The 19,415-nt window shown below is 45.9% G+C and overlaps 2 protein-coding genes across 2 annotated transcripts in view; one reads left to right on the forward strand and one right to left on the reverse strand.

The window, feature by feature from the left end:
* The first annotated feature begins 522 nt into the window (after positions 1-522).
* Positions 523-8,523, forward strand: LOC149324273 (protein huluwa-like). Its single transcript, XM_089488620.1, has 3 exons — positions 523-1,023; positions 4,147-4,363; positions 8,375-8,523. Exons 1-3 carry the CDS (start codon positions 523-525, stop codon positions 8,521-8,523), a joined length of 867 nt encoding a protein of 288 aa, XP_089344746.1.
* A 5,409-nt stretch (positions 8,524-13,932) lies between these two features.
* The window catches only part of VCP (valosin containing protein), a 33,862-nt gene continuing 28,379 nt past the window's right edge, over positions 13,933-19,415 (reverse strand). The window contains exons 14-17 of the mRNA XM_089498113.1: positions 16,895-17,203; positions 15,157-15,312; positions 14,877-15,031; positions 13,933-14,391 (exon numbers count right to left, since the gene is read on the reverse strand). Of these exons, the coding sequence (XP_089354239.1) occupies positions 14,286-14,391; positions 14,877-15,031; positions 15,157-15,312; positions 16,895-17,203 (726 nt within the window). The 3' untranslated portion in view covers positions 13,933-14,285. The remainder of the gene's footprint in view (positions 14,392-14,876; positions 15,032-15,156; positions 15,313-16,894; positions 17,204-19,415) is intronic.

Here is a 19,415-nt window from a genome sequence, read left to right on the forward strand (position 1 = left end):
CTAATAGGGCATGTTTTCCAGACCCTTAACCATTTTTGATGCCCTCCTCTAGACACGCTCCAATTTGTCACCATCCTTTCTGAATTGTGGTGCCCAGAACTGGACACAGTATTCCAGGTGGGGCCTGACCAAAGCAGAATACAGTGGCACTATGCCTTCCTTTGATCAAGACCCTATATTTCTATTGATGCAGCCTAGAATCACATTGGCCTTTTTGTCTGCCGCAACACATTGTTGACTCATATTCAACTTGTAGTCTGCTACAACTCCTAGACCCCTTTCGCATGGACTTTTATCAAGCCAGATGTCTCCCATCCATCCCCTCCCTGCCCAGCTTCACAAAGCAAAACTATCTACCTGAGAGACGCTTTGGATCCAGGCTTTTGCCTCTTCCTCCTTCTCCACACCTGGATGTGGTCCCTGGGCCAAGAGGATCCAGCCCCTCACAGCTGCAGGTGTTTAAGCCCCCAGCTGCCTCCTTCCTGGCCCCAAAGGGATAGATAGCCCTCCTGCAGGCCAGAGATGGAGCCCTGGGAGGGGTTGGAGGGGCAGGTGGAAACCCTCCAATACACCCTCCGCCTCCTGGTGGGCCTGATCCTCTCCTGCCTCCTCTTCCTCTTCCTCCTGAGTTGTGCTCTCCTCCTGGGTTGGAGGCCTGCTTTCAGAAGAGTCCCATGGAGGGGGTTCAGGCAGGCCTCCTTGGCTTCCCCCCAGCTCTTCCAGGTGGTGCCAGGCAACATTGGGAATGGGGCCACCACGAAGCAGCCCTTGCGGCCACCCAGGGGTGCCAGTTCATCTGGGGGGTCTGCTCGTCCGCTTCCCCCCTCGTGCTGCAGCGGGAGGGCAGTTCTGACCCACAGCTCCAGGGGGCAGACCCCCAGGGCCCATTTCTGCAGCCCAGCTCCACCAAGGAGCCAGACTGGACGTGGAGCAGCCCAGGGACCAGAATCCTCTTCCAGTAGCCTCCAGAAGCATCCTGTTCTGGTGCCCCCCAACTCTCCCGTGACCACCTCTGGGACTGGCGTAAGTAACCGCAGAGATAAACTGGCAAAGGGGGGAATAATAGAATCCTAGAGTTAGAAGAGACTCCAAGGGACATCCAGTTCAATCCCCTGCTATGTAGGAATTCACAGTCAAAGCATCCCCGACAGATGGCCATCCAGCCTGTTTAAAGGCCTCCAAAGAAGGAGAATCCACTACACTCCGAGGAAGGAGTGTGTTCCACTGTCGGACAGCCCTTACTGTCAGGAAGTTCCTCCTAATGTTTAGGAGGAATCTCTTTTCCTGTAGTTTGCATCCATTGCTCCATGTTCTAGTGTCTGGAGCAGCAGAAAACAAGCTTGCTCCCTCCTCAATGTGACATCCCTTCAAATGTTTAAACAGGGCTATCATATCACCTCTTAACCATCTCTTCTCCAGGCTAAACATACCCAGCTGGGGCATGGTTTCCAGGCCCTTCACGTGGACATGCTTCAAGTTGTCAACATCCTTTGTCAACTTTGTCTGTCAGGTATGCTTTGATTGAGAGTTACTGCATGGCAGGGGATTGGAATGGATGGCCTTTGTGGTCTCTTCCAACTCTAGGATTCTATGGCGGTTTTCAGACCACCAAAAAGTACGTGCTCAGCACGTACTAGGGTTAGAAAGGGGCATTCTTTCCGGATGCCCCTAACCCTAGTACGCACCGAGCATGTACAAAATGGTGGCGCCCATTCTACATGGGCGCCACCATTTTGACATAGTGGATGCTTAGTGTTCGCACATCTGTGCCATTATGACGCCGCAAGTGCGCCAATGGCACTTTGCGGTGTCATAATGGCACCGCAAAAGAAGCCGCATTTTGTGACTTCTTTTTGCGGCGCGGAGGAGTCGTGCGGTTTGGCTGCTGAGGCTCCTCCGTGCAGCAAATGAGGGCGCCGGCAGACCACCGTTTTGGGCAGTCTGTAAAGCGCCTATGATTCTAACAGCATCAACAAATCTTATTGGGAAGAATTTAGGTCAGTGGATGCTGGGAGTTCTCCAAAATGGCTTGCCAACAATGTGGCCTTTGAAGAGCTGCTCTAGAAGCCATTTCTCCTCCTTTTGATTTATTTGATTTATTGCAATCGGTCTGTATAAACTGGAAAGAGAAACCTCTGTTTCTCCCAAGAGCAACAGTATTTGTGTTGTTAGTGTACCTCCTACTCTCCTGTGCATCACAAAGACCATTAAAGGCCAAATAATATTGGTTTTTTTCCCCACCCTTTTTACAGCGTGCGTGTTTAAACTGAATCACTGGTTAGTTTGGCTTTTCACATATTCACAAAGCCGTATCATGAGAAGGCATGACTAACCAGAAAAGAGAATAAAGTAAGGTAGAAGAGCCAGCGTGTCACAGTGGTTTGGGCGTTGGAGAACAACACTGGAGACCAGGGTTCAATTCTCCAATTGGCTGTGGGTGACCTTGGGTGAGTCACACTCTCTCAGCCCCAGAAGACACTTCCTTAGGGTCCCTATAAGTCGTAAATGATGAAGGCAATAGGAAAGGAGGAAGACTGCATTGCAGATGGATAGACTCTTATCAGGGAAGCCACAATGGCTGCTCTGAGTCTGCAAGACTTGAGCAGATGGTTGAGGATAGATTGACTTGGAGGTCTCTGATTCATAGGGTTGTGGGGAACCCCAAGGGCCATCTAATAACAAAAGCATCCCTGACCGATGGGCATTGGACTCCTGCTGAAAAGCCTCCAAGCAAGGAGATGCCACCACCTTCCTCTCTTGGAACAGATCTTACACAAAGCTATGCCTCTAGTTTAGGTAGAGTCTCTTTTACTTATCAGGATTTTGTCCAACAGATCTTTATTCAGAGTCTCTTTTCTTGTCATTTGAATTCAGTGGGGATTTTTGCCCCCATGTGTGGGGTCGGACTCCCAGATCTCAGGGTCTGGGCCGTCTTCTCTGGTCCTTGTGGCAAGAGGGAGGAATCTCTGGGTGAGGGTGCTGCCTTCAGAATATGTGTGTCTTAATGTGAGCGTTTATAATCCTTATGTGTTAGAATTTGAATCATTTTATTTGAATGGTATATTTTGTGCAACTGTGGTTAATGTTTAAAGTCTCATACTTAATGGCATTTTAATGGCATCTCCTTAAATCTGAGGGAACGCAGGAATCTCAGGGGCTGAGAGAATCATGACCTGGCAACCCTAATCTATTATTATTATTATTATTATTATTAACCTTTATTTATAAAGCACTGTAAATTTACACAGCGCTGTACATACAATCTTTTTAATTGGACAGTTCCCTGCCCTCAGGCTTACCATACAGTTGGAAGAGACGCCCAAGGGCCATCCAATCCAAGCCCCTGCCATGCAGGAATTCACAATCCAAGCATACTCGACAGATGGCCATCCAGCCTCTGTTTAAAGACCTCCAAGGAAGGAGACTCCACCACAATCTCCGAGGAAGGATTCTGTTCTACTGTTGAACAGCCCTTACTGTCAGGAAGTTCCTCCTAATGTTGAGGTGGAATCTCTTTTCCTGGAGCTTGCATCCATTGTTCTGGGTCCTAGTCTCTGGAGCAACAGAAAACAAGTTTGCTCTATCCTCAATATGACACTCCTTCAAACAAACAGTGCTATCATATCACCTCTTAATCATCTCTTCTCCAGGCTAAACACCCCCAGCTCCCTAAGTCTCTCCTCATAGGGCATGGTTTCCCAATCCTTCACCATTTTGGTCACCCTCCTTTGGACACACTCGTTTCTCAGCATCCTAACTCTGGAGACCAGAACTGGACACAATATTCCAGGTGGGACCTGATCAAAGCAGAATAGTGTGGCACTATTTCTTCCCTCGATCTAGACACTATACTTCTATTGAAGCAGCCTAAAATTGTTTTGGCCTTTTTAGTTGTTGCATCACACTGTTGACTCATGCTCAACTTGTGGTCTGCTAGGACTCCTAGATCCCTTTCACATGTCGTCTTGTTAAGCCAAGTGTCCCCCATCCTATATCTATGTATTTCATTTTTGCGCCCTAAGTGCAGTACCTTACATTTCTCCATAGTCCAGCGGCCTGTGGAGTATGTCGAGGTGGTGATTTTGAGGAGCAGACAAGGTTTCACCTTGGCATGATCAGTTTGTTTTCACTCCTTTGCCTTGGCAGGGTGCCCCTGATGGAGCCTTCACCAGTAGCTGTTTCACCAGCACTCAGGAAAAGCCTCGGAAGGAGAACGCCTCGGCCTCTGCCACCCGTTCTCACTTGGTGCCCTTTGAGTTTGGCAGCAGCATCCAACATGATGGTGTGAGGGCACAGCCCAACTCTGCCAACTTCACAGCTACACAAGGGCCAGGCCTGGATACAGACTTTGGAGCCAGTGCTGGTGAGCAGCTGCCAACAGGGATAAGTGTGGAGGGTCTGCCTTCCCCAGCAGGGACTGGCGGGTGGTGGTTTTGATTTTACACTGTGTTTGGGGAGTTGGAAATGGACCTGCAGGAAGGCCTGAAACATTCCCTCCAATATAGAATCAGAGACTCATAGAGCTGAAAGATACCCCCAAGGGCCATCTAGTCCAACCCCCTGCCATTCAGGAACTCACGATCAAAGCAATGGCCATCCAGTCTCTGGTCAAAGACCTCCAAAGAAGGATATTTCACCACTTTCCTAGGGAGTGTCTTCTACTGTCGAACAGTTCTTACTGTCAGGAAGTTAAGGTGAAATCTCTTTTCCTGTAGCTCCCATCCATTGCTCTGGGTCCTGTTCTCTGGAGCAACAGAAGACAAGCTTGCTCCTTCCTGAATATGACATCCCTTCAAATACTTAAACAAGACTAGCATATCAGCTCTTAATTGTCTCAAGTTAAGGCTTTTCCAGACCCTTCACCATTTTAGTTGCCCTCCTTTGGACATGCTCCAGTTTCTCAGCATCCTTTTTGACTTGTGGTGCCCAGAACCGGACACAGGATTTCAGGTGAGGCCTGGCCAAAGCAGAATAGAGTTTCTGCTTTTGGGATTCCCTGACTAGTCAGGTAGCTTAGTCTAAGAGCTTTCTTTTTCTGTCTTCCAACTTTCTGAAAAACTCACAGATGTAGGCATAAACTTAATGATATTTCAAGCCTTCAATGTCTTTGTACCTCATAATGCTTGGTAAAGAGGAGCGCAATAGGAAAAGAGGAAGACTGCATCCCAGTGAAAAGAATCCATAGCTAAGAGCTGAGCAGGGCAATTGAAGAGACGCTGACCTGGAGGTCTCTCATTCATAGGGTCTCCATGGATCAAAGTTGACTTGTGGGCACTTAACAGCAACAAAGTTAAAGAAGCTCTTCTTATAAGTGCCTGAGGACTGTGTTCCTCAGTGGGGGCAGTCCAGTGCACCTCCCACAGTTGCTGGGGTTGGGGGGCAGGACCTTGGGGAAAAGATTAAAATTAAAAATAACCTTTTTTTAACTTGGGAGAACACCTCTCTAGCTAGGGTTGCCATAAGGCAGGACCTCCAAACTGGGACAAATGTAGGGCAACATTTTCAAATGTAGGACATGGTTTTTAAAAAATGGAGGACACGTGAAAAAATTGATACTTTTTTAAATGTTAATATAAATGCATGTTTTTTAGGCATGCCCAAAATGGAGGACATTTTGGCATTATTCCTAGACAGAAGGCTGAAATGTACTTCTCTTTCTGGCCAAACACCCCCCCCCCCAAATTCTACAAGAACACTTCCCACTCCCAAGCTAGCATTTGCAAGATCACAGGCAGTCCCTTGTGCCACTGCAAACTACATTTCCCACTCCCAAGTAGGCATAGCATTTGCAAGATCACAGGCAGTCCTTTGTGCCATTGCAAACTACATTTCCCACTCCCAAGCAGCCATAGCATTTGCAAGATCACAGGCAGTCCCTTGTGCCATTGCAAACTACATTTCCCACTCCCAAGCAGGCATAGCATTTGCAAGATCACAGGCAGTCCCTTGTGCCACTGCAAACTACATTTCCCACTCCCAAGCAGGCATAGCATTTGCAAGATCACAGGCAGTCCCTTGTGCCACTGCAAACTACATTTCCCACTCCCAAGCAGGCATAGCATTTGCAAGATCACAGGCAGTCCCTTGTGCCATTGCAAACTACATTTCCCACTTCCAAGCAGGCATAGCATTTGCAAGATCACAGGCAGTCCCTTGTGCCATTGCAAACTACATTTCCCACTCCCAAGTAGGCATAGCATTTGCAAGATCACAGGCAGTCCCTTGTGCCATTGCAAACTACATTTCCCACTCCCAAGCAGCCATAGCATTTGCAAGATCACAGGCAGTCCCTTGTGCCATTGCAAACTACATTTCCCACTCCCAAGCAGGCATAGCATTTGCAAGATCACAGGCAGTCCCTTGTGTCATTGCAAACTACATTTCCCACTCCCAAGCAGGCATAGCATTTGCAAGATCACAGGCAGTCCCTTGTGCCATTGCAAACTACATTTCCCACTCCCAAGTAGGCATAGCATTTGCAAGATCACAGGCAGTCCCTTGTGCCACTGCAAACTACATTTCCCACTCCCAAGCCTTCTTAGCAATTCCCCCCTTCCTCCTTTTCCTTGCCCCCTCCAACCCCCCCAACCCCTCGCCCCCTCTTTTTCCCAGGTATGTCTCAACTTAGGAGGGATTTATGGGACAGATCCAAAGCCTTTTTTCTTTTCTAATGGGGGCAAAGCCTTGAGAAGCCCTGGGCCCCTGAGAAGAAGAGGAGGGGGGCTTAGAGAGAGGAAGAAAGAGAAAAAGAAGATGCGGAGGGGGAAGAAAGGAAGAAAAAGGAGAGGAGGAAGAGGAGGGGAAGAGGAGGAGGAGAAAAAAACGGAATAACAAGAAGAAGAGAAGGAGGAGAAAGAGAAAGAGAAAGAGAAAGGGGGGAAGCAGCTTGCCTGAGTGTAAATTCCTCCCTGCTTGGATGTTGCCCAAATAAGGAAGCAGAGGGCTGGCCAATAGAGGCAGGGCAGTGCAGCAGACCCCGCCCCTGCTGGGTTCAGTCCTCCTGCTGCTGCTCCAGCCATGCTTCACAGGCAGCACTCTATAGAAGGCAGGCAGCAGCCCTGGGAGCCCAGAGTTGGGCAGCCACCCGGGGGTGGGGTCGGGGGCGGGACGGGACCGGGCACGCCCCCCAGGGGGCGGGAAAGTCCCGCCCACCACCGTGAAATGGCAACCCTATCTCTAGCAAATCTCTAACCATCCTCCTTCTGGTGGACGTTGAACACAGAACTGCACTGGAGGACCTGCAAATGCTTAGGGAATTATTTTCTATAGGACTCTCTCGGTCCTCCAGTGTAACTCTATGGCCAACGTCCAGCAGAATCATGCTGAATGGCCTAGAGATTCCAAAAGAAAATATTAAATTTAACAAATCCACGAATAATCAAAGCTGCAAAAGTCAAAGCTGCAAATGTGGAGGTCTGACTGTATATTGCTGGAGGATGTGGGAGCAGGGTCTCCTCTGCTATAGGGCCCTGCTGTGGGTGCAATGCCCTCCATGTGTTGGGAGGCCCAACTGGTACTGATGTGGGTTTCTTTGTGGGATGAAGGTTTTTTTAAAGTTGTTTAGGGTTAGGATTAAAAACTGAGTGCATCCAATTCTGTACACATACAGTTTTAGACTATTTTAACTTTCTAAAAATTAATTCATTCTTTAATAGGTTTTTTTAAATGTTTAAAATCAATTTTTCTTATTGTTTTGGATTCTAAACAGTGTAAATTGAGTGTATTGTAAGCTGCCCAGAGGCCTTGTGCTATAGAGTGGGATGTAAATACAGTTCCAGGACCAGCCGTGGGTACCACAATCTATGGATGCTCATGTCCCATTAAATAGAATAATGAAATGGTGTGCCTTATATAAAATTACAAAAATCAACATTTGCTTTTGGAAATAAATATATATATAGAGAGAGTAATATTTTCAAGCAGTTGAATCCATGGATTAAAAAAATGTGGCTACGGAGGGCCAGCTGTATATTAATAAACTGATGGACAGAAAGAGAGATATAACTCATCATGTTGTAGGCAGTCTGAGAGCCACTCCAGTAGATCATGGATTGAATCCTGCGGAGTCATGGAAATCAGTTGGGAAGCCTTGGACAAGTCATACTCTCTCAGCTGTAAGAAAAAGGCCATGGCAAACCTCCTCTGAAGAGATCTGGCCAAGAAAGCACCGGGAGAGGGTTGCCATGTGTCAGAGTTAACTTGAAGGGACAGCGCAACAACTGATTGATTTAGAGAGAGGACAATGTATTTTGTGAGCCACCTTGGTTTCAATTTGATAGAAAGGTGGCATATAAATTAAATGAATGAATGAAATACTGTTAGAAGGTTGACAGGCCTGTTTGACTGGTGACAGAGGGCTCTTTGTGCCTTGCAGGTGTCTCTCTGAGGATCTTGTCATCAGACAGCGAAGGGAGTCCTGACATGCCCCCCTTGCAGTCCGGACGCTTTGAGTGGGACTACTACGATCCAAGCTTTGAGAGGAAGCTGCCGCCTCGCATAAGCAGCAAACAATATTGGCTGTAGTATGAATGTTGGATGTTGATGGGGGGAGAGATGGAAAGAGACAGCACGCAAACAGTTCTGGTTTTTACTTGGTTATCAGTTTGGGTCACTCTGCCTTCCTCTGTTGTCTTTGGCTGTAAAAGGAAAACTTCTCTGGCCTGTTGAATGTCTCTAACTTGGAATGAGGTTGGTTGGTTGGTTTTCACACCCCATGCAACACACTTGGTTACCCTTTGGCTTCAAACCCTTTAAGCATTTGCACCAACACAGTGTTGGCATCACCAATGCACAAGAGCTTACCCCAACAACTGCAATCCCTGCACACACACAGGCAAAGCAAATGAACCTTTGCACCAACATCACAATCAACAGGATTGGGAAGAACCGGCATGTTCACCTGGGAATGTCCACCTCAGCACCTTGGGTGGGTTTGATAGGACACTTCAAATAGGAATGTCTTATGTTGAAACAATGTATTATTGGTGTTTGTTGTTTACATGATTTGCACAACTAGCTCTGTCTCCACAAAGGTGGGTGGCTGGGTGGGCATTGCGTTGATGAAAAAAGCCTCAAGGCACCATGTGGCGCTTGATTTTTGTTTTGTGAACTTGTGCTTATTAAAGATGGAGCTTTTATTCTTGTCTTGACAGCTTCTTTCCACCTGTATGTGGGAGCAAGGCCTCGAGAGCTGCAGTGTGTTCCCAGAAGCCTGGCTGATCATGGCCAGAATCCTTCTGGTGCACTACACCAGCATTTGCACTTTTCTCAGGATCTGAAGCAGCGTCCGCAAGGGAAAGATGGGAAATCGGGATGGCCAACTCTTTCCCTACCGGGGCCTCTGAGAATTAGGCTGTCATTGCAGAAGGCAAACCAGGGAATTGCAGGAATTGTATGGATTCAAAGTGGTTTGAGTATTGGATTGTGACTCCAGGAAAGCAAGGTTCAAATCCCCACTTGGCCATGGAAGCCCCCTGGAGGAGTAGCCTTGGGCAAGTCACACTTTCTCAGCCTCAGAGGAAGGCAATGGTGAATGTACTCAGATAAACAGCCTACATTAATCTACCACCATACACTAATATTTAAAGTTTGGACTAACTTATAATACCATCCTTCCTGGTCTCTTCCCTTCTTCTGTTGTTTGAGTATATTATCATTACTCCAGAAATCTATAATTTTCTGACGTCAGAATTATAAACTGAAGCTCTACTTCATTTTTTTAACAACTTCTAACTGGTTTCTCACAGGTTGTTCATGCCAAACCTCCAACAAAATTTGATCTCTATTCATTGTTTAAGTATTGTATCAAAGGTTCCCATTCTTTCTTAAATCCGTCTCTAGATTTTTCTTCCTCTTCTTAAGCAAATGGGTTTTCTTTTGGAAAAAGAAAATTCTCCCAGTGCTCTGTGCATGTTGGTTTTCCACCATTTGAAAGAAGAACCCCTCCACTTAATCTCATGAAAGTTTGCAGAGAATGAGTGGTCGATAGTTACAAGGGTTTAGCATTTTGAGATCCTGCCTGAACTGTTTGGCACACAGGATTAACCCAGGCATTGTGGGTTTGTGTCATCAGCCTCACAAGAATAACCATTTTTGGTACATGTCCACTACCCAATAGGGAAATAGATGAGGGGGAGTTGGTGCAGAGAGCCTTAAGAAGTTTATGGGGCTTTTTGAAAAGGGAGGGATATCCTGCTTTCTCTGCTTTTGTAGGCAAGATGGAGGTGCCTCTAAGTACATTTTCTGTGAGGCAGAAGACACAATCCGCAACATACGGGATTCACCTAAGCCACCAAATCCCAGGAAGGGCCTAAACAAGAGGTTGATTCATAACAGCCTGGAGGACTGTCCCCTCTCTGGCAGCTAAAAAGGCCAATGCCATTCTAGGCTGCATCAATAGAAGTATAGTGTCTCTAGATCAAGGGAAGTAATAGTGCCACTGTATTCTGCTTTGGTCAGGCCCCACCTGGAATATTGTGTCCAGTTCTGGGCGCCACAATTCAGAAAGGACATTGAGAAACTGGAGCGTGTCCAAAGGAGGGCCACCAAAATGGTAAAGAGTCTGTAAACCATGCCCTATGATGAATGACTTAGGGAGCTGGGGATGTTTAGCCTGGAGAAGAGAAGGTTAAGAGGTGATATGATAGCCCTGTTTAAATAGTTGAAGGGATGTCAAATTGAGGAGGGAGCAAGCTTGTTTTCTGCTGCTCCAGACTTGAACCTGGAACAATGGATGCAAGCTACAGGAAAAGAGATTCCACCTCAACATTAGGAGGAACTTCCTGACAGTAAGGGCTGTTCAACAGTGGAACACATTCCCTCGGAGTATAGTGGAGTCTCCTTCTTTGGAGGTCTTTAAGCAGAGGCTGGATGGCCATTTGTCAGGGATGCTTTGATTCAGAGTTCCTGCATGGCAGGGGAGTGGACTGGATGGCCTTTAGGGTCTCTTCCAACTCTATGATTCTAAGAGTCATTCCTGTAATTTCTCCTGTCAAATTTCTTCTTTGCCGTCTACACTTAATTCAGAGCCTTTTCACCAAACAGCAATTTCCCTGCAAATGGCATGCTAGTTAAATTTGCTTTAGCCTTAAAATCAACCTCCCAATGTTTCAACTATAACCATCACCATCCAACTACTACTGTTGCAGTTGCCCCGACCGAATAAGCTGCTGCATCACAGCTGTTATCTGCAACATATTGCAGCACTTTATCTAACATTCTTTATAATATTCAGACTGACACCTAATTGATTTTCCCATTCTTATTCTAATAATTTTTTGAAGGTGCACATTTTGAAATGGCATTTGCTGTAAGACTGTTGCCAACTATTGTTTTTGTTTACTGCACTGAATTGCCATGCACAGACTCTTCTGTATTCAGTGGATTTAAGGCAAGTAATAACTTTAACAAACCTTTAAACTGCTCCATATCAAAAAACCTTCGCTTAGTACTCCCCTTTTCCAAATCTTTTTCTCAGTTCTCTTCACATGAATCCATAACCTTCAATTCTTCCTCCAAATCAGAATCTACATCTAAATTTTGTAGTGGCACTTCCTCATGGCATGCTGACCTGTTGTAGGATTCCTCTATAGTCTCTAAATGTTTTTGTTTGACTGCAATTCCCATCAACCGCTGCTCCAGCCAGCACCGCCAGTGGCAAGGGAATGCTGGATTATAGTCTGATACAATCTGGAGGGCCATATTTTACTGTCTGTTTTCGAGCTGTTCAGTTATGTCATGATATCATTCATTGAGCCCGTGTTCTACACTAGATACCTGTTTCCCCAGATGATTTCAAAAGAGACAACAAGTCAAGCAGAGTAACTGGCCAAAAGACAAGATGCTTGGCCTTCCTTTGCTACTTGGTGCAAAAGGCTGTGCCTCTCCTGCCCCCCAATCATTACGTCTTTACTTGAAACTTATTTATAGCACCTTCCTAGGCAGAGCCTCCTCAAGAGTAGAGCATGAGCACTGCATTTATCAAAATCTCCTTGGGCAGGTTAGGAGAGAGGAGTGCTGGGAGCAGTAGTTTTGCTCTTCCTTTCCTTTGCCTCATAATTACACACTGCCTCTCTTACACACAAGAGGCCAAAAGGAAGCTCAGCTGGGGCATAGCTTGGCATTATTTAGGAATCTCAGCCAACTGAAGGCTAGCATAGCTGATCATTCAATCCATGAACAATAGGGAGCCCACATGGCTGGCTTGATCACGGAAGCAACAAGAGCCCAATATTTTGACCAGGTTTCTTTAAAATATTGGTCACTTCTATCAAATAGCTTTTTGTCAGACAGCCTGGTCTTTTAAGTCTTATATCCAGCTGTAGTCACACAATGTTCTCAAGATGCTCCTGTGGAGGGTAGAGACGTAAAAGCCTTTCACCCTTTTGGCCACTACTGTCAATAGCAAACACCTTTGGAGGACAGGCCTATCAAGAAGATTTTAGCCCCATAATGGCATTTACAGTCATGCCCATATCTGAAGAGTTATAATTTAACTGGTGAAGATGAACAAAGGTATCAGTAACTGAATCAGGCACCAAGTGTTTTAAGTTTTGTACAAACCAGAATCAAAATTGTAGCCTTAAACTCTGGCGGACTGGAACTGCACTTAGCAGTTTAAAATGTTTTGATTATCCCTTTTGGTCACTGCTTCTTAGAAAAGTCAGAACCCTTCTCCGCTGCCCAGGTCCTGCCCATTAATTCTCTCTCAAGGGCTCTTACTACCCACGGAGCATAATGAAGCCTATTTCTCTTGACACATCTTTGGCTGGGGGTGTGCATGTGTCTTTGTGACAGCCTTGGCCTGCGGTGACACCCTGGAAGTGTTAAGTATACGGGATGAAGGCTCTACTTCAGCCCTTGGATTTATTCAGAGAAAAAAATAATTGTCAATACAAAACCTCATATTCCTAGAAGACCACAGCAAATAGTTGCTGGAATTATAATAAATTGGTCCGGGGGTGGAATTCAGCCACTAAATAAATCTTTTTTTAAAGAGAGCAAACATAAAAAAGAGGCATGCAAGTAAGATAATGAGCAGGCAGGCCCTGCAGTTTGCTAATTGGCAACCAGGGCTCTTGCTCCAGAACTGTGTTCTAGGAAGTTAACATCCTTTTAAAAGTATTCCATTATTCAAAGGGGTTTTGTGTACCGATTGCTCGGCTCATTTAGTCACATCCAGCACTTTTGTTTTGCAGTTCTTAGTGCCCCCCGCTGGGAGCTTCTCCTATTCAGGCTCAACCAGAACAAATTTAATTTCTGCACAGGCAGTCTTGGTGAATCATGCCACAAGTCAGACACAGGCCAGGATTATGAAAGTTAGCTCAAGTTTGCTGAGCAGTCTATGGGAAGGCAAGGAGGGTAGAAGGTTCCATCAGATCTGAAGCACCGGTTCACCCCAATCTTTGGCTCTGCAAATCAGACTCCCTCAAAGCAAAGCCTCAACCTTCTTGGTGAGCCGGAATTAAGCATAAAGCTGCAGCAAAGAGCTGTGAGCTAGGCAGACCTTGGGGTGCATCTTCACTGTAGAAGCTTTGACACCACTTTAATTGCCATTGCTCCATCCTACAGAATGCTAGGATTGGTAGTTTTGTGAAGCATCAGCACTCTTTGGCAGAGAAGGCTAAAGACCATGTAAAACTACAAATCCCAGGATTCCACAAGATGGAGCTATAGCACATAAAGCACTATCAAACTGCAGTGTACATGAACCGTCCTCACCACCAAACATACCTGGCAGAGTGAATATGATAGAACTAATGAACATGAGCCCCTCTGAATACTTTAAAATGCCACAGAAGTGCCACAAAACCCTCTCAGAATGAGACCACGCACATCCTCCAGCCCTGTTTTCACAGAACACAAGAGGAAGGGTAACAGCCAGGCCCAGATGAACAGGGTGAAGAGGAGAAACAGAGAATAGTGCAGGCCAGCTTGAAGTTATGGGAATTTTTTTTATTACTTTTTGTAGGTTTTAAATTTTTTTTGTTTTCTTTTTACAGGCTATTGTTGTACCCGTTGCTAAAGCTGCTGATTCTGCCATAAAACTAGAACAGAAATTTCCCCAGAAAGATAACCAGTTCCCCTCCTTGTTAAACTGCCCGCCTGCCTCCCCACCAAACCAGCCAAGCAGCTGCCTTGCATGTACAGCAGGCTCCAGCTGACAGAACCTGACACGCAGCTACAAGGGTCTGACCAAGGAATGAAGAAGCCAGGAGTCCACTGACCACTGGAATTGCCCTGTACAACGTGGCCTGTTTGGGAGTCTGGTCCACTCCAGCAGCACTTTAACCATAGAGATCATCATCATTGTCTTCGTTGTAAACATTCCCCCCGCCGCTGCCGCCTGTGCCCTGGCTTGGTCCAGCACCACCCTGGTTACCTGATGGGAATCTGCAAAGAGAAATCCAGAGTAAGCCAACTGCCATCATGGAACACAGGGCAGTTAAAACAGTCTACCAGAGACAAGAAAGAACCAGCGGCCCCTTTGGTGCTGTGGGGACTGCAGTTCCCATCATTCCGACTACTGGCCCATGCTGGCTAGATATCTTGGGACTTACAATCCACATCATGTGGGCCACAAGATCCTCATCCTGCTGCAGATATAGAATACAGAACTGTATGAAAGAGGCCTATGCTAGAGTTGTGTCTCATGCAAATACGGGAAAAGCCAAATCTCAAGATTGTTCACTTCCCTCATTTCTCACTGTATGGAACACCTTAGTTGAAGGAGATGAGGTGGGGGTACAAGCAGCCCCATTGGGCTCTGACGCACCATTATTAAATTCTGGCATTGCTCACAGGCTTTACAATTCACAAGAGCCTGCAGGGGAGAACCAGCACCTGAGAGGAACACCTGCCAAGTCCCTATCCGCTACCTGAAGCTTCCAAAGCCTCGGCTCTGCTGTAGGGTCTGTGCAAACATCTCATATTTGCGGATATCGTTGTCGCTGACTGAGCGGCGGGCAAAGCGCATGGCCTCCTCAAAGTGATCGCGCCGGATCTCTGGGACTGGGTCATCCTCCTCCACTTCCTACAACAGCAAAGAGAATCACAGTGGTCAGTAAAGGCACCAGCTACACAGTCTTGGGTCAAATGGGTCACCCAGCCACGGAAGTTCATCCCCACATCAGAGGAAATCATTCCGGAGGGACTCACCATGGCAGAAGGGTTGGTCTGCCTCTCTCGCTCCCGCCTGATCTCGCTTTCAATAGATTCACGGATGGCCAGCTTGCAGGCCCGCTGGCAAATCTCAGTTAGATCAGCTCCTGAAAAGCCATTGGTCATTTTTGCCAGAAAGTCCAGATCGACATCCTAGAGAAAAAAAGGAGGTTCCCCGTCACATAGCCCTTCGCAGCCAAATGTTTTTTTTAAAAAAGAATCCTATCCTCACTAAAAACAAACCCAAGAACTACATACACCTTCCACATTTGCCAACCACCACCCACTTCCCATGAGCAGCTTCCTTTCATTCAGATGGTCAGCAACTTACAGGTTGTGTGTGTGTTTGTGCAACACCAAATGGCACATTTTCCTCTAAAGATTTGAGTAAGAGGAGCCTAGAGCACCTCCTGCAGTCACTTAGCCTGGGCTTTGGAATCCTTAGCAGCTTTCTAAAATACAGCAAAATGCTGTCCAAAGGGGACAGAGAACCAGAGCGGGGGAAAGATGGAAAGGGTGTGTGACCATACACAAAAGAAAGAATTGTGGAGAGACAGATTGAATGAACATCAATTCCCTCAGCCCAGGTTGGCCGATTCTAGCCTAGAGTGCACCAAAAGCTACCATTGTGTTTGTTCAGCTCTGTAACATAAGTGAAAAATGGGATACTGCCTCCCCAGAAGGAGAGGGTACTTCATACTAGTGTTCTAGGCCTCCACATTTTCTTTCCCCATATTTGCTTTGTCTGAATACCAAGACACTTGGTTTTGGCTAAGGGAAGGTAAAGCCCAGAGGTTAACAGGGCCATAAGGATCACCTGTTTCTCAGAGGCCAACTGTATTTTTCAAATGGGAGCAGGGAATGTTTTATGCAATCTATATGAAGCCCATATTTTTTGTGAGTTTTTCAGGCTATGTAGCCATGTTCTAGAAGAGTTTGTTCCTGATGTTTCGCCAGTATCTGTGGCTGGCATCTTCAGAGAAATGTCAGGAACAGACTCTTCTAGAATATGGCCACATAGCCCGAAAAACCCACAAAAAAAGGTGGATGCTGGCCATGAAAGCCTTTGACTTCATATATGAAGTCCTTCTAAAATAGTGAGCCTCTACTGCCAGCAGGAAAGGATTCCCCAACGTAGAGCACATCGACCTGGATCACTAGTGATTTTAACTCTTCATATCACTCTCACTGGAAGTGATAGCCTTGGATTTTGTCTTTTTTCCTTTTACTGCAGCATCTCTCTGGCTTGCTAACCATTTTAACTCTTTGGTATCACTCTCACTGGAAATGATAAAGATTCTTTTAAATCATCAATTTTATCTTGCTCAGAAGCACGCAGGTTGGCAGTCATCGGGGGGGGGGGGGGTTCCTATGATTTTTTTTTTTCTGATCCTTTTACCGGGAGTTGTGTCACAGTCCCAGCAGCCCTCCAGAGAATCACCTGCACTTGCTGGGATACTCCAAATCTCAGTTAGATCATAGAAATGGAAGAGACCACAAGGGCCATCCAAGTCCAACCCCCAGCTATGCCAGAACTCACAAAGCACCCCTGACAGATGGCCATTCAGACTTCTAGTCTCTTCCAACTCTAAGATTCTATGATCTTATTGAGATTTGGGGTATCCCAGCAAGTGAGGGTGGTTCTCTGGAATGTTAAAGTATACATGTTAATGTACTTTGATATGTCCCCACACTAGACACAAAGAGCTCACTGAACAGAACAGGGCAAACTTGCCTTGGCCACAGGAGATTTCCGCAGGTTAGCCTTGAGGATGGCCACACGCGACTTCTCATCAGGCAGTGGGATATAGATCAGCTGGTCCAGACGTCCAGGGCGCAAGATAGCGGGATCAATTATGTCAGGCCGGTTGGTGGCACCAATGATGAAGACGTTCTTTTTGGTTGACATGCCATCCATCTCTGTCAGTATCTGGTTAATGACTCTGTCGGCTGCACCACCACCATCTCCAATGTTCCCTCCACGGGCCTTTGCAATGGAGTCCAGTTCATCAAAGAACAGCACGCAGGGAGCAGCTTGGCGGGCCTGGCCAGGGAGAAAACAGGAAATCATCATACCACTGACAAAACAATTGCTAGGATGCAATGAAGGTACCCACTGCTAGATACCACAGAGCTAGTGCTGCACAATTGCTCACGTGGCTGTGTGTGTTTAAATGGATGCATCTGACAAAGTGACCCCTAGCCCCTGAAAGTTGAACTAAAAGTGTTAATTGTTAGTTGTTTGGGGGTGCTTTTAAGTCTATGTTCTTCAGATGCACACCTTATGCACACAACCTCAGAACATATTTCTGTGGATTCCTACGGGGCAGACAAGCAGGTAAGTCCAGGATATGTCAGTTTCCTCAAAAATTTAGCAACCTCTCATGACTTGCTGGAGCAATAGTGTTCAATTGTCAGTTAAATATCAGTCAGGAGGTCAGCCTGGCATCCTTCCATAGTTAGCTAAAATGAGTACCCAGCTTGTTGAGGGCAATTAGCTTACACTTTGTAAACCACTTAGTACATCGGTAAGCAGTATAGAAATGTATTTGCTATTGCTACCACCAGGAGCCCTGGTGGCTCAGTGGTTAAATGCCTGTACTGCAGCCACTCACTCACAAACCTTAAGTTTGTGAGTTCAATGCCAACAAAAGGGCTCAAGCTTGACTCAGTCTTGCATCCTTCCGATGTCGCTAAAATGAGTACCCAGATTGTTGGGGGCCATTAGCTTACACTTTGTAAATCGCTTAGGGGGTGCTTAAGTGCACTGATAAGCGGTATAGAAATGTACTTGCTATTGCTATTTGTGGAAGGCGTAGAATCTGGCCTTTAGGTGGCAATGTTGAACCAGCAGCATGGGAAGCGAAGCTGGCAGGGTATCGAAGATAGGGTTCTCCAAGTTCCAGGAAATGGGAGTTGGGAAACTAGAAACGTTTTCGACTACTGTCTCCTCTCCTTCACATATTGGGCTGAACTCTTCATCCTTGCCAGTCTGTGCCACGGAAGAGTCATGATGACACAGAAAGGGGCAGAGAAGTCCCAACAGATAATTCCTGATCACTCTATTAAGGTTAAACTCTTCAGCAACGCTGTAGAAAGAGCAAGTCTATTTGCTCTTAGTGTCTGGAAAACAAGGATCACTGCAGGAGACATTTCTCTACAAACAGATCAAAGGTAATGGGAGACCTCAAGTAACTTGAGTTATTTAAGGCGGAGCACATGATTCTGAATTCATTCATAGCTATTTATGGTCCTAACTGACAAAAGTTGTAGGTCCTATCCCTCTACAAGGGAAAGGAGACTGAACAAATCCAACATTCTCTAAGAGACATGGAAACAGGACAACAGCCACAACTGGAAATTAAAGCAAACTAAGAAAAAACAATGGGTTCTACTCAGATGGACGTTTGGAGTTGATTGCAAATGCCTGTTGTAATGAGAAAAGTTGTGGCCAGAGCAGACCAACAACACAGACCACAGGGAAAGTGTAGTGTTAGCTATCATTTAGAGACATAACCATGTTTGTCTGGAATATCAGTATGCAAAGGGTTCTTGCAGAGCTGTTGATACTAAATGTATGAAAAAAGTTGTAGTATGAGCTTTTGTACACTTGATCTACATCCTCAGATACTTGGGCAGCAGTTCACACCATGCATCTGAACAAGTAGAGCAAATCTATGAAAACTTATGCTACAACTTCTTTTGCAGTTAGTTTCAAAGATGCTGCAAGATCCCATACTTTCTTCTATCATATTCAAACAAAAATCCACCAAACGCCAACCGAAATGCACAATATACTTGTTGCAATCTTTCGAAGTTCCACTGGCTTCTTTATCAGGCAAGATGTTACAAACAGGAGAAAAAATGCATTTTGCAGGCATCTTACTAACTTCTCCATTTTTCCCCTCCTGTTTGGTGTGTAACATCTTGCCTGATGAAGAAGCCAGTAGAGCTTCAAAAGCTTGCAACAAGTATATTGTGCATTTTGGTTGGCCAATAAAAGTATAACAGTTTGCTGGATTTTTGTTTGAATCTGCTAAATGGCCAATACAACTACCTTTGCATAATATCTTCTACCATGTTAATCCTGGGTCACACAATCAAACCACTGCATGTTCAATCTGAAGGTTATAGATCTGCAGTACAAGCTGCTAAGATGATGAAAATATGTCAAGATGCATTGTCATAAACAGTATGATAAACCGCTAAATGGCATCTCCACAGTCACAGTCAGTGCATCTACAATTCCCAAAACG

This window comes from Sceloporus occidentalis, unplaced genomic scaffold, assembly GCF_023333645.1.
Source record: "Sceloporus occidentalis isolate IW3139 unplaced genomic scaffold, rSceOcc1.0.p SCAF_1, whole genome shotgun sequence".
Taxonomy (NCBI): domain Eukaryota; kingdom Metazoa; phylum Chordata; class Lepidosauria; order Squamata; family Phrynosomatidae; genus Sceloporus; species Sceloporus occidentalis.

Bases quoted from the DNA above. Each gene is read 5' to 3' on its own strand.
- LOC149324273 (XM_089488620.1), top strand. From the start codon at position 523: ATGGAGCCCTGGGAGGGGTTGGAGGGGCAGGTGGAAACCCTCCAATAC. The intron at 1,024-4,146 runs GTAAGTAACCGC...TTGCCTTGGCAG, and splicing joins TGACCACCTCTGGGACTGGC to GGTGCCCCTGATGGAGCCTT. The intron at 4,364-8,374 runs GTGAGCAGCTGC...TGTGCCTTGCAG, and splicing joins AGACTTTGGAGCCAGTGCTG to GTGTCTCTCTGAGGATCTTG.